At 48.2% G+C, this 13,127-nt stretch overlaps 1 protein-coding gene across 1 annotated transcript in view; it reads right to left on the bottom strand.

The window, feature by feature from the left end:
• CCDC85A (coiled-coil domain containing 85A) overlaps positions 1-13,127 on the bottom strand; it is a 214,403-nt gene that overhangs the window by 18,396 nt on the left and 182,880 nt on the right. Inside the window, exon 4 of the mRNA XM_084829285.1 lies at positions 339-461. Within this exon, the coding sequence (XP_084685411.1) occupies positions 339-461 (123 nt within the window). The remainder of the gene's footprint in view (positions 1-338; positions 462-13,127) is intronic.

Here is a 13,127-nt window from a genome sequence, read left to right as displayed (position 1 = left end):
CTCACTATACAAAAACATGGTTGTGTGAATGTGGCCAAGACGTTGCCAATAGAGTGCCAAAAGGAAGACGGGGCTCTATGCTGCTCATGGGATTTCTGCAAAGGCAGGTTTTCCTATGCTGCAGGACAAGCCACACTGGCTGACAGCTCAAGTCGAGATGGGTGATACATAATGGGTGACGCATATGGAGAAAGACATGGGAGATTAGAGTAGTTCGGGGCTCATCATCATGGTTTTCCTCTGAAAGATGCTGATGTGTTGGGTGCAATGGATGGTCACAGAACATACAGATGGCAGATTTGGCGCACAAATGTGCCAAACACAGCAAGGCATGTTACCTTGAGGGCATTAACCACCGCTTCAGGCTGCTGAGAAGGTGAGGAGGCCTGTTCATTGAAGCTAGCTGGATGGCTTGGAGAGCAGACATCCCCATCTGCCCCTGATGGCATCCTAATGGGACCCTTAGTAGAAAATCAAAAACTATTTAATAGTGAAACGTGTGCCGTGCTAATAAAACAGAACAATCCCCCACTCCTGCCCCTTCCTCTTTGCTTTAATTCCCGTCAGACACGTACACGTTCTAAATATTTATTTCACTCCCCAGCCTGCATTCATTGTGCTCTTGTCAAGCTGGATTCTCGTCAGGCCACAAAAAGGTCCTATCAGTTTCCTAGCAGGATGGTGATATGGCTTCAGCCTAGGGAAACAAAATCTCTAGCCCCGATCTAGAGAAGGTCATGTGTAAGGGTTAAGCTACACACTACATTAAATGCATAACGTGTAGCTGATCTTAACGTTGTTTTATTCATGTTTAAGCACATAGGGCCTCAATCTAGAGCAGGACTCCAACACATAGGTATGGGGACTTGCTTTTCCTTCCCCTGAAATTCACCCCGCCCCTATGCAGGGGCTAAAGAATGACAGAGAGAGAAAACTCAACTGGTGCCAATTGAGTTGTTCGTTTGTTTTCTTTAGCCCCTGTGCAGAGAGTAGGATTTATAGAGGGAAGGGGCTGACTGGGAAGGTTTAACCCCAGTACCTAGGGATGGGAGTACATGCCATGTTTGAGTTCACTGAGCTTCTCTGAATTCTTCCTTAAAGCTTGTTTTGCCTTGTTTGTCTTTGCCTCTTTTTTCCATTGGGAAAGATGCACATCTTTAATGGTGTATAGTTTTTTCTCATTGTAAAAATGTGCAGTTTTTCCCAACCAAATTGTGCATTTTCCCCATAGGCTAAAATGTGAAAATATTTTATTTATTATTTATTTATTTGATTTATTAGCCTGGCCGGCTACCTGGCCACTCTAGGCAGCATACACTACTAATAACAAATTTACATAATCAACTGGAAAAAAAAATAAGAAAACAACACTGCTCTAAAAAAACCCTAATCTACCCCAAATGCCCACCTGAACAGCCAGGTTTTTAAAGCCCAGCAGAAGCTCATCAAAGAATATGAATATGAATGGGGGGGGGGGATGTGCGCTAGTGCGCACTTTCAAATACAAACACCAGTTTGGGAAATGATGAAAAATTCCCAAGAACTGCATCCCTGCTCACGTTCAGGATTCCAAATGGGATGCATTCAAATGATTTGCAAACAGGAACGAAATTATTATACATCCCTATCCGTACACTCGTGCGGTGGTCCCAATCCAAATACTCTCCTCTTCACAATACCCCTCCTGCACTCAGAAATGCTTCTCCCTCGTGTGTCAGGATAAACGGGGCTGTAAGTAGTGCTGAGTCCAATGTTCTCTATTGGGAACTTTAAGCCCAATGTGGGGAAGGGGTGAAAGGGGGTGAGAGAAGCCTCCCCCTTCACGCATTTCCCCAGAATGCCCAGAACAATGCTACGTCATGGTGTTATTCAGAGTGGCATTCTAGGGAGCGGGGGGAATGGTGGCCCACTGTGGAAATCACTTTCACGCCCACCCAGCCATGAGGAGCATGGAGGAATAAGTCCCCCACACACACATAAAGGTAAAGGTGTCCCCAACCAGTCGTGTCCAACTCTACGGGGTGGTGCTCATCTCCGTTTCTAAGCCGAAGAGCCAGTGCTGTCCCAAGACGCTTCCATGGTCATGTGGCCAGCATGACTGAACACTGAGGTGCACGGAATGCTGTTACCTTTCCCGCCGAAGCGGTACCTATTTATCTACTTGCAATTTCTTGCTTTCGAGCTGCTAGGCTGGCAGGAGCTGGGACTGAAGACAGGAGCTCACTCCGTCACGCAGCACTCGGGTCTCGAACTGCTGTCCTGCCGACCTTCTAGTCTGCAGTTCAGCGTCTTAACCACTAAGCCACCACAGGTGGCCTACTGTGGAAATCACTATCATGCCCACCCGGCCATGAGGAGCACAGAGGAATAAGTCCCCCACACACACATACACACACTCAAAATTCCTCTTTCCTCCAAACAACCTACTTCAAGGGACTGTGAACAAAGATGTCTTAAACCTGGGGCCTGGTCCACTCAGGACCCACACTAAACAGATATGAGGGTACCAATATGACTCATATGACTCGTCGACCCCGGGTTTGTTTTTCCTGAGCAGGTAGCATGCCCTCCCCTTTTCAGATGAGAAAAAAGAGCAAGCCAGCGTATTTGGATTTTATAGGTGTCTCTCTTAAGTTCCAGACACTATCAGAAGACACACACATACACACACCCCTCTCTTCACCAAGGAGAAAAAGGAGGGCCTTAACTTCTTGGCAGGAAAGGAAGTTTCCCATACCAGAGAAGAACAGTTTTATTAGAAAGAAAGTATGAAATGTACAGGATAGCCGCTGAGCATTATCTGCTTGGTCTTAGTAGCAAGAAGCACTGACCTTCACTATATTTATGTACAGTTATGTGAACCAACTCTAACTCCATAATAGTTGCCAACCACTCTACTTAGGACACAATGCTATCCAAATAGTTGCCAGCCTCCAAAATAAGAGGCTGCCGACTATCATGCAGGGCAACTGGACGCAGAGGGGATCCTCTCCTCAGAGCTGCAGCCACCTTGCATTTTTGCCTAGATGGGCGATTTCGCCCATCTCGGCATGGCTTCAGGGAGGGGGAGGGAAACTGCATAAAGCAGCTTCCACAGTCTCCTCCCCTCCCCACCCCCAGAATTGCCCCCTTTTCCCCATCTCTGCACTTAGGGATGTACGAAAGTCACTTACCTTTCCGCGGATTATGTTCATGGGGGGGGAGGCGTTCCGTCCCTCCCCCCGGAATCCTCGACGGGGGGGGAGGCGATCCAGTCCTCCCCCCCGGAATCCTTGACGGCCGGCTGTGCTCCATGCCGGCTCCACGGAGCAGCCGGCCAGGCCCAGGCCAGGGCCGTCTGCAGCCGGATTTCCAGCCGCAGAGGGCTCTGGGTTAAAGAAAAAAAAAAGCACATACGCAAATGGCGGTGGCTACAGCCACTGCCATTTGTGTTCCTTATTTTTCGCCGTCTTAGTCTACGTAAATATTTACGTAGACTATTACCGCGAAAATAAAGGGGAACGCAAATAGCGTAGTGGGCGCTATTTGCGTCCCTTTTTGATTGGCTGTTTTAGCCTACGTAAATATTTACATAGACTAAGACGGTGAAAAATAAGGAATGCAAATGGCAGCGGCTGTAGCCGCTGCTATTTGCGTACGCGTTTGTTTTTTTTTAACCAGGATGTGATAGGCTACGTAAGTCTTTACGTAGCCTATCATGTCTCTGTAAAAAAAAACCAAAAAAAAATGACAAGACTGCAAATGGCAGCGGTGGTAGCCGGTCGGAAGACCAGCCGCCGCAGCCGCCGCTGCCCGGAAGATCCACCCCAGGTAAGTCTCATCCCAGGGGGGATCCACGGAGGGGCGGTGGGGCAGGCCGTTCCACCACAGATTTCGGGGGGCCGAATGCACTGGCATTCAGCCTCACCAAGATCCGTGGCGGAATTCTCTGACATCCCTATCCGCACTGCATTTCTGAGAGTGGAGACATAGCCGGTGCAGAGAAAACCGCACTGGCTACGAGGGGGAGGGGGCAGGGAGTGTGGTTTCTGGGAACCAAAGGCAGAGTCCTGGCTCCAAGCTCGGTTCCCAAAACACAAACAATCCTATGGCCCTCTAGACAGTGTCTAGTGGCCATAGGAGTGCTCCCTAAGTATATATGCTTATACACCGAGGGCCAGTGTGGTGTAGTTGTTCGAGTGTTGGACTGGGAGCCGGGATTTCAGGGTTCTAGTCCCCACTCGGCCATGGAAGCTCACTGGATGACTTTGGGCCAGTCACAGACTCTCAGCCCAACCTACCTCACAGGATTGTTGTTGTGAGGATAAAATGCAGAGGAAGAGGGGGAGAATGTAAGCCACCTTGGGTTCCTTGCAAGAGGAAAAAGGCGGGATATAAATGCAATAAATAAATTAAATAAATAATAAATATACATATGCTACTAGACACTCTATATAGCTCCATGAAAAGTTCACACTTAACTCCTCACCACTCATGTCCGTGAAAATCCACTCCAGAAGGGAAGGCATTTTCATTCAGCACGAGCTACAATGTGTCTCTCTCTGGCTAGTTTCCTCTGTGGAGGGGCTTTATTTTTCGGTATTGGGGAACATTCAGACACTTGAGTTCACACCTGCACTCTGGAAGTGGGCTGGCCCAAGCAAAGATTCACTGCCTGGGTGAGAACTAGGCCTTAGTCACGGAATGTGGAAGATCAGTGCAGCTACCGATAGGGCAGAGAGAGGTCAGGGGTGTTGGGAAAGAAACCTCACAAAGGGATTAGGAACAGGAGGAGCTGCTGGGGAAATAAGGGAGGCAGAGCAGAAGTATCCTGGAGGTGAGGAGGCAGAGATGTTAAGGAAGCAGGAAGGAGAGGGAGAAAAACCTTCCTCACATAGTAGAGACAGGAGGTGCTGTGTGCCATTGGTGGGTGGGGGGCGAAAATGTGGACAGGTGGGAGGCCTTCAGTTTCACATATAAATTCAAAATAAGCATCACACGCTTTGGCTACACTTCCATGTGGTTCTGTGAAGGCCTTTGGATCCCGTGGACATGCTTGCTGACTGCTTCTTAGTTTCTGGGTTAGGTGGCTTAACCAGTGGTGTGGTTTAATTCACAGAGGGCCCCACCCAACATAGAGCTGGCCCACATGAGGGATTAGTAACTAGAGGTCCCTGGGCCAAACCCAGCCCCTGGGAGGCGCCACCTGGCCCATTCAGCTGTCAACAGAGACACAAAAGGAGAAAAGGCTGATCTGTAACAACAGGCAAGCTGTGTGGGGAATGCTATTTAGGGTGCCGGCCCATCATCCCTCACTTCCATCTCAGACTGGTCCTCCAAGAGAACTAGTTGTGGACCAGCAGCCTATATGATCTCCAAATGCCTTTTAGCTGAAGGATTTCAACAGGGTGGGGTGGCAGACTCTCACCCTGTCAGTTTCCCTTTAATATAAAGGGTGCACAATTTAACAACTCATTAATGCATCTTGTCTCTAAGGCCATTTTTGGATGATTTCCCTGATTGCCCCAGTGTTTCACCAGCTGTATGCAAACCCTTCTGAATGTAAGGTTCAAGAAGCTTCCTGCGGTGTTGAGGGAGTTCAAGGTGATGCTGCAGTTGCTGAAGCAACCTAATCCAGCCGTCTGCTTCGGCAAAATGCTAAAAATACCCTTGCAGCAGCCTCACAGTAACAGCCTGGACACCCTCAGCCATATCAGATCCTTGGGAGATGCTGAGCAGTTGGCTAGAATCCAGCTGCACATTTTTTTCCTTGTTATATCATCAAAAGGATTGAACTAAATCACAGAGGAGATCCATTGCCTGATCTCCTGACCTTTAAAACACACGCACATGCACCTTATGGCTGCAATCCTATACCCACTTATCTGGAATTAAGACCCACTAGGTCTTACTTACTCAGGAGTAATGGGGCTTACTCCTGAGTAGACACACATAAGATTGTGCTGTAAATACACTGGGGGGAGAGGCTGAATTAGACTGGGATAGTGACACAGGAGTTTTAACCTCCCTTTCCTGCTTCCCAGATCAAAATCCCCCACCTCACCCAAGCTGTTACATTCTGGGGCAAAATGATAAACACAGTATAGATCCCTTCTCCCACTACGGTCTAAAAGCAACTTCAGGAGGGTGGGTTGGACTGGAGAAACTGTGGAGGAGAAGAGTTCAATACTGCTGCCTCAAACTAATTTAACCTGCCCACCACCACCACCACCACCACCCAGAGCTGTTTTCAGGTTGTTAATGTTTTTAAGCCAGGTGTGATCACAACTCTCCCATGTAGTATGTAGTTTGGCTGTGGGGTTAAGTGGTGGGTTCTCACAACCTCCTTATGTGGTTAACGTTATAGCCCTGGGATCATGCATTGTAAAGGAACTAGGTCATGGTTTCTACCATTTCCCATCTGTTGTATTTTTCAACCATCCATTGGGTTGGTGGTGGGTAACCCCATCCTTGAAGACTTCTTCACATGGAGCTTTTATCCTGCTATTGAGATTGCTCAGTCCCAGACATTTACGGGCCCTTTAGATGATGTCATCAACCGCCAGGGCGTCTCCTGCACTAAATGACCTTTATTCTGTTTTTAAATAGGTAATAATGAGGTATCAAATTACCCTGCTTGTGTTCTGCTTGAGTTCCCTCCATGAAAAAGGAAAAGCCACAAGAAGAGGAGCTAGGCCAATGAAATGTATGGAAGACTCAGAGAAGGGGGAGAAGGAGGAGGAAAGGGGAGGGGGAGAAGGAAGTGCATGTAACGGGAGTCCATTGTGATCCAGAAATTAAAATGGAAACAGAAAGCCCCCTTTTAAATGTGGGATTTTAGGCTGGTGTAGAGATGCTCTGAATGATGAAGGACAAGGGACAAATGTCTCCAAAATTTCAGCTTGTCTATGTGTTCTGCCACTACCAACCTTATGAGTTGGCTGAGGGTTTCCCATTTTTTCTTGCTTTCCCATTTTGCACACATTCTCCCCATTTCTTTTCTATTTTCCCCATCTTTCCCCATTTTTCTTGCTCTCCCATTTTTTCTTGCTTTCTTCTGAGTTGGCTGGGGGTTTTCCCATTTTTTCCTGCTTTCTAAACATTTTTTTTCAAAGCCCAATATGATTCACAAAGGCACAAGGCGCTCTCTCGCGCGCGCTCTCTGCAGCTTCCCACTGTTGCACTTCCTGGGCCCCATCTACATGGGGTTTTTACTCCAGTTCTACTCCACCCCCAAGTCCATCATGGCAGATGACGCACGCTGCTTCCCATAGCTAGTCCGGCGTTTCTTGCCCTAAATCCAGGGTTTTTTCAAACTCATTTTGTGACAGATTTTCCCATCACAGCGGCTTCAGTGCAGTGTGGGAGTCCGTGTGGCCTCAGCTGGCTTCAGTGCAGCCTAGTGGAAGCGGTGCTGATTGGCAGAAGGGAAAGTAGCGTGGCGGGGGGGGGGAGAGCAGAGGGGTAAACATGTCTACCTGGAAGTAACTCATTGCCTTCAGTTCCATGTCGCTGCCTCTCACTTTAAGTAGTCGAGCTTGGGAGTGGGGGCGAGGGATCCAGCCCTGCTGTTTTGAAGCTGTGCAGGAGCACAGCTGAGAAATGGCAGCTTGCTGCCTCTCACTTTAAACAGTCATTCAGCTTGAGAGTGGCGACAGGAGCCAGCCCTGCTGTTCTGAAGCTGTGCAGGAGCACAGCTGAGAAACGGTGGATGCCTGTTGATTCGATGCTGCGTAGCTGAGAAAGGGTGGATGCCAGGGCGGATGGTTTTCATAAACATGTACTCAGAAGCACTTCATTGAGCCTGTTTGGAGGGGGGGGATGTTGATTGGGCAGTTAATATACATCGAAGACTATGTGCTCATTGCTCTCCCTCCTCCCCAGCCCTGTGCTCTCTGCTCTCAGTGTCTGCTCAGTCTCCGGAGGCAGCAGCTGCCCACTTGCCTGCCTGCCTCAGAAATGCGGGGGGGGGGGCAGGTATGCAGGGCTTGTCAGGAACGCCTGCCCGTAAGCAAGTCCTGCACTGCACTTTGTTGAACATATGAGGAAGGGGTAGCCAGCCTCCGCTCATTGGCTGTCACACACCTACGCAATTGCTGATGTTCATTCCTACTTGAGGCGGAACTTCCCCACCCCACCCCAACGAATGCGACTTCAGTTCCCATATACACTTCAAAAGCGGAGGAATACAGCACTGCGTGTACCGTGGAAAGAGCTACTTTGATTCTGAGAAAATGCAGAATTTGCCCAAATCGCTTCAGAAAGCACCTCCATTTAGGTGGCCCCCTGGAGTGCCTTGGGAGCAGCGTGGCATCCCATTGCATCGTGTCACTCTAAGGCTTTCTAAGAGGTGTTGCTGGTGGGCAGCTGCAGAGAGAGCCTATCGCCTCTGTGAGCAAGCAGTGCGGGGCTTTTAAAAAACATTTTAAAAGCAAGACGCGCTGATGACCTGACCAGGGGACCTTGTGTGTTAATGGGGCCACTCTCCTAGTTCAAGGTGAAGATGAGTCAATACAGCTTATATATTTGAGAAAGCATCTTGTCCCTTATTCACCTGCCTTGTCACTGAGGTCACCAGATGAGGCGCTCCTGGTGGCTCCGCATGGCATGAATCCATTTGGAGTACAGCCTTACTGCATTGGCTGCCTCTCTTTGGAACTCTCTACCTCTCAATGTCAGACAGGCACAGATGTTGTTTCATTCCCGGTGTCTGCCGAACACATTTATATTTAAATAAGTCTTCCCTGACTAACCAGCCATGGTTTTATTATCACAATCTGATTTTAAAGGTTTTAATTCTGAATTTCAATTATCACTATTATAACTTTTCTCCCCTTTTTATTGTTCACCACTCAGATAATTTATGGGATGTAGAGCAGTATACAAATCTTGTAAATAAATAAATGGGGACACATGAGCTTTGTGTTATCGGAATGCTTGGACAGCCGTACATGGCCTCCCACTGCTTTCAAAGCACCACAAATCAGAGCAGTCTTCGTAGAAGGCAGGGGGGAGTCCTCCTCAGTTGAATGGAGCCTCCAAGAGTGCCCCCCATTCCCCACCCCGCCCCCCACATGCACAGAGTGCTAAAAAGTGGAACTCAGATCCGAGTATTAATTTATTATGGTGCTTGTGCTTCAGCGGAACAAGGATGTGCTGGGGGGGGTGGCTGTAAAACTAATAGGGAAAGGGATAGAACGGTAGGGCTAAGACAGTACTGTGACAGTTGAGAGACAAACTGGGTCACGAGGCAAGCAGATTTGGTCCACAGGCCTGAGATATAACCATGGCCGGCTCTACCATTAGGCAGAGTGAGGTGGTCACCTCAGGCAGCAGATGCTGGGAGGTGGCAGCAAGGTGTTGGAAGAGAGAGCTGAGTGCCAAGCAGCCTGTCCTGTGTCCCCTAAGCTAACATGCTCCTTCAGGTGCAGTGGGGGATGCTGTTCCATTGTCAGTGTTGAACAAACTGTCCAGTTGGCTTTTGTGGATGGAATGGGAGAAGGAGCCATCTTGTTCTTCACCTCAGGCGGCAAAAATGTCTTGGGCGGGCCCTGGGTGGGGTACACTGATGTACACCTCCCAGCTCTTGCACAGCTTTTCCATTATTTTACCAACACAGAAGTTGGAATAAATGAGGTTCCAAATGGAATAGAACAGCCTGGCTGGAAGCAGTGGGGTGGATGACCGGAGAACAATGATTTGGGGACAGTGTCTTCTGGCTGATTCATTAAAAGTGAGTGAAGAAAAGGCAAATAGTTCTGGACAAAACAGCTAGATTGGAAGCAGCCCTAGAGCCTGCCCAGGATCTGGGAGAAGTTAGATACTAGGTGTGTGGATAAGCCAGTTGAACCGAGACAAGGCTGAAGCAATGATGATTTGTAAAGGTGATGACTTGGCAGGGAAAGGGATTACCACCTCTGTTAAGGCACAGCCTCTGCCAGTCACCCAGGCTTACTGCTATGGGATAATCCTTGATCCTTGGTTTGTTTCTAGGCACAATTCAAAGTGCTGGTCATGTCCTGTAAAGCCCTATATATATGGCTCAGGTCCAGGTTATCTGAAAGACTGTAATCATAGAATCACAGAATGGTAGGGTTGGAAGGGGCCTAGAAGGCCATCGAGTCCAACCCCCTGCTCAGTGCAGGAATCCAATGCAGTATTCTCCCCTATGAGCCTGCTCATGCCCTGAGATCTTCAGGGGAGGCCCTTCTCACGGTCCCGCCACCATCACAAGCTCGCCTGGTAGGAACGCAAGAGAGGGCCTTCTCGGTGGCTGCCCCAAGGCTCTGGAACTCCCTTCCCAGGAAGGCGAGAGTGGCACCCTCTTGGTATGTTTCAGCAAGCAGGTAAAAACTTTTTTGATCCGGCAGGCCTTTGGAGATAGATGGTCTGGACCTGTGAGAATATGATGGATTGATACTATTGTTTATATTGTTTGTTGTCTTTTAAAATGTTGATATTTTATACAATTGTAATATTATTGATGATTTAATTATATTTTTTAACTTTTGTAATTTCTTATTATATGTTTTAGCTGTACATGTTTTTAATGTTGTAAAGCCGGCTTGAGTCCCAGTATTGGGAAAAAGGCAGGATATAAATCAATATAATAAATAAATATAATGATAATTCCTGTGCCTGGATGTCCAGATTCTGGTGGCAGCCAAAGAGAGCACTTTTGAATAACTTCACCTGGTAAAAAAAAGGCTGCAAGCTTTTCTTTTGGATGCAGACAGTTCAGTCTTAGCAGCTTTCATTTATGTTTTTGCACCCTGTAGGCAAAGCTAATAATAGCACTTATTCGAATGACTATTTTTAACAAGATTTCCTGAAGGAGTGGTTTTTCAAGCTTGCTGCCTTCAGGGGACACTTACCACACTGACTCACTTGCTAAGCGACATTTGTGTGTCTGCCACAGAACACCTGCGCATTGCGGAGGATTCTGGTGCATTTTCTAGGGCAGGAGTGAGCAAAGGTGTGTATGGATAATGTCATTGTACAGCTTAGTCACTAGGTGGCACTGGACTTAGTTGCATCTGGGTAGAGTCGGGAGTCAGAAAGTTTTCTGTTCTTGTTAATAGGAGATAATAAAGTCTTTCCCCTTCATGGATCACTGCCTTGTTGTGGCGAAGGGGCTTGCATAACTCAGTGAAGCCATAAGCTATGCCGTGCAGAGCCACCCAAGACGGACAGGTCATGGCGGAGAGTTCTGACAAAATGTGGTCCACTGGAAAAGGAAATGGCAACCCACTCCAGTATTCTTGCCAAGAAAACCCCATGGAATGTTTCACAAGGCTAAAAGAGATGACACTGGAAGATGAGCCCCTCAGGTCCGAAGGTGTCCAATATACTACTGGGGAAGAGCAGAGGGTATTTCCAAGTAGCGCCAGAAAGAGTGAAGCGGCTTGGCCAAAGCTGAAAGGATACTCCGCTGTGGATGTGTCTGGTGGTGAAAAGAAAATCCGATGCTGTAAAGAACAATATTGTTTAGGAACCTGGAATGTAAGGTCAATGAATCAAGGTAAGCTGGAGGTGGTCAAACATGAGATGGCAAGATTGAAGGAGAAGGGGACGGCAGAGGATGAGATGGCTAGATAGCATCACCGATGCAATGAATATGAACTTGAGCACACTCCGGGAGAGAGCATAGGACAGGAAGGCCTGGCATGCTATGGTCCATGGGGTCACGAAGAGTCGGACACGGTTTAGCGACTGAACAACAAATAAAGTCTTTGTTTTGCTTCCTGACTGTTGTGTCCTCTAACACTTCCCTGACAGTTGGGATCTACTGGTAAATCTCTGGATGATTTGCAATAGACTGGCAAGGAGTTCTGACTCCAAAATATTTAACAATAGCTACAACATAGGAACATAGGAAGCTGCCTTATACTGAGCCAGACCATTGGTCCATCTAGCCCAGTACTGCTGACACTGACTGGCAGCAGCTTCCCAGGGTTTTAGGCAGGATTCTTTCTGAGCTCTACCTGGAGAAGCCGGGGATCGAAGCCGGGACCTTCTGCATGCCAAGTAGGTGCTCTATCACACTGAGCTGTGGCCCCTCCCCTCAGGGAAGCGCAACCTCTTTCAGCCCAAAGTCTGAATTCATTTTTGGAGAAACTCTTGGGGGCTGCGTTCCAGGGGTGGGCGGGGCTGAAAGCAAAAGGGGGTGGACCAAATGCAAAAGGGGGTGAGGCAAAATAAAAAAATACCAGCATAGGCATTTCAAACTTTAAAAATGTTGGGTAAGCTCAGAAACTACAAAGCGATTGGGAAGCAAGGTGGGGAACCCCTGGTGATGTGTGGAAGGTGAAGCTCCCCAGGGTCTCAGGCACGATTTTTTCCTCGCCCTACGTGGAGAACCCGGGGATTGAACCTGGAGCCTTCTGCACACAAGGCATGTGCTCTGTCACACTGAGCTACATTAGACTGCTCAAAGGAAGTGTGGTGGTAGAATCAGGAGTGTGTGTGTGCGCATCAGGGAAAAAGGGTTGTGAAACTCAGTTCCGGCACTGAAAACAAACGCTTGTGCTGAGCATTCACTCAGAGAGTCTCTTTTCTTCACACTAAGGGTTAAACTCTACACAGCATTGTTTTTCCTTGCTCAAACATTTGGGGGATCTGATCTAGATCGAGACTCCAGTGTGGCCAGTAGGAGGACCTTAACCCTTCTTCCCCCTATGAGGTCCTGATGAGGATCGCGCACCCCCCACCCGCACATAAAATCTGCATTGCCAAAAATAAAAGATCCATTAAAAATGAATGCAGAGGGACACAAAGCGTTAAAGCACCCTATCCCACACAGCACGATCCTGATCCAGATCAGGTCCTCTGTGCTTACCCTTGAGTAAGGGGGGGGAAGGCATAGCTGCTAGCTGCTGGTGAATCTTGGTGTTCTAGTAAAAAAATAAAAACAAAGTAGACCTCATAAGCCTACCCACCAATGCTCTGGGGCACCAATTTAATCAGTGCACAGTGTCGGCCAGACCCATTCATCCTCTTTATAACTCAGCCATGGACAGAAATTCTGTCTTGGGATACCCAGAACACTCCCCTGCCACTGGACGCTCCGGGGAAGGTTGGCAATGGTGGCCATGCCATCTTTCAAGGAAGCCTGTCTATCATTACTGAGCTGTTCGGGGGGGGGGGAT

This window comes from Heloderma suspectum, chromosome 1 (genome assembly GCF_057233095.1).
Source record: "Heloderma suspectum isolate Gila_16-S chromosome 1, 16-S_ref, whole genome shotgun sequence".
Taxonomy (NCBI): domain Eukaryota; kingdom Metazoa; phylum Chordata; class Lepidosauria; order Squamata; family Helodermatidae; genus Heloderma; species Heloderma suspectum.
Note: the sequence above shows the minus strand (reverse complement) of the source record. Positions and strands in the feature narration are given on the sequence as shown.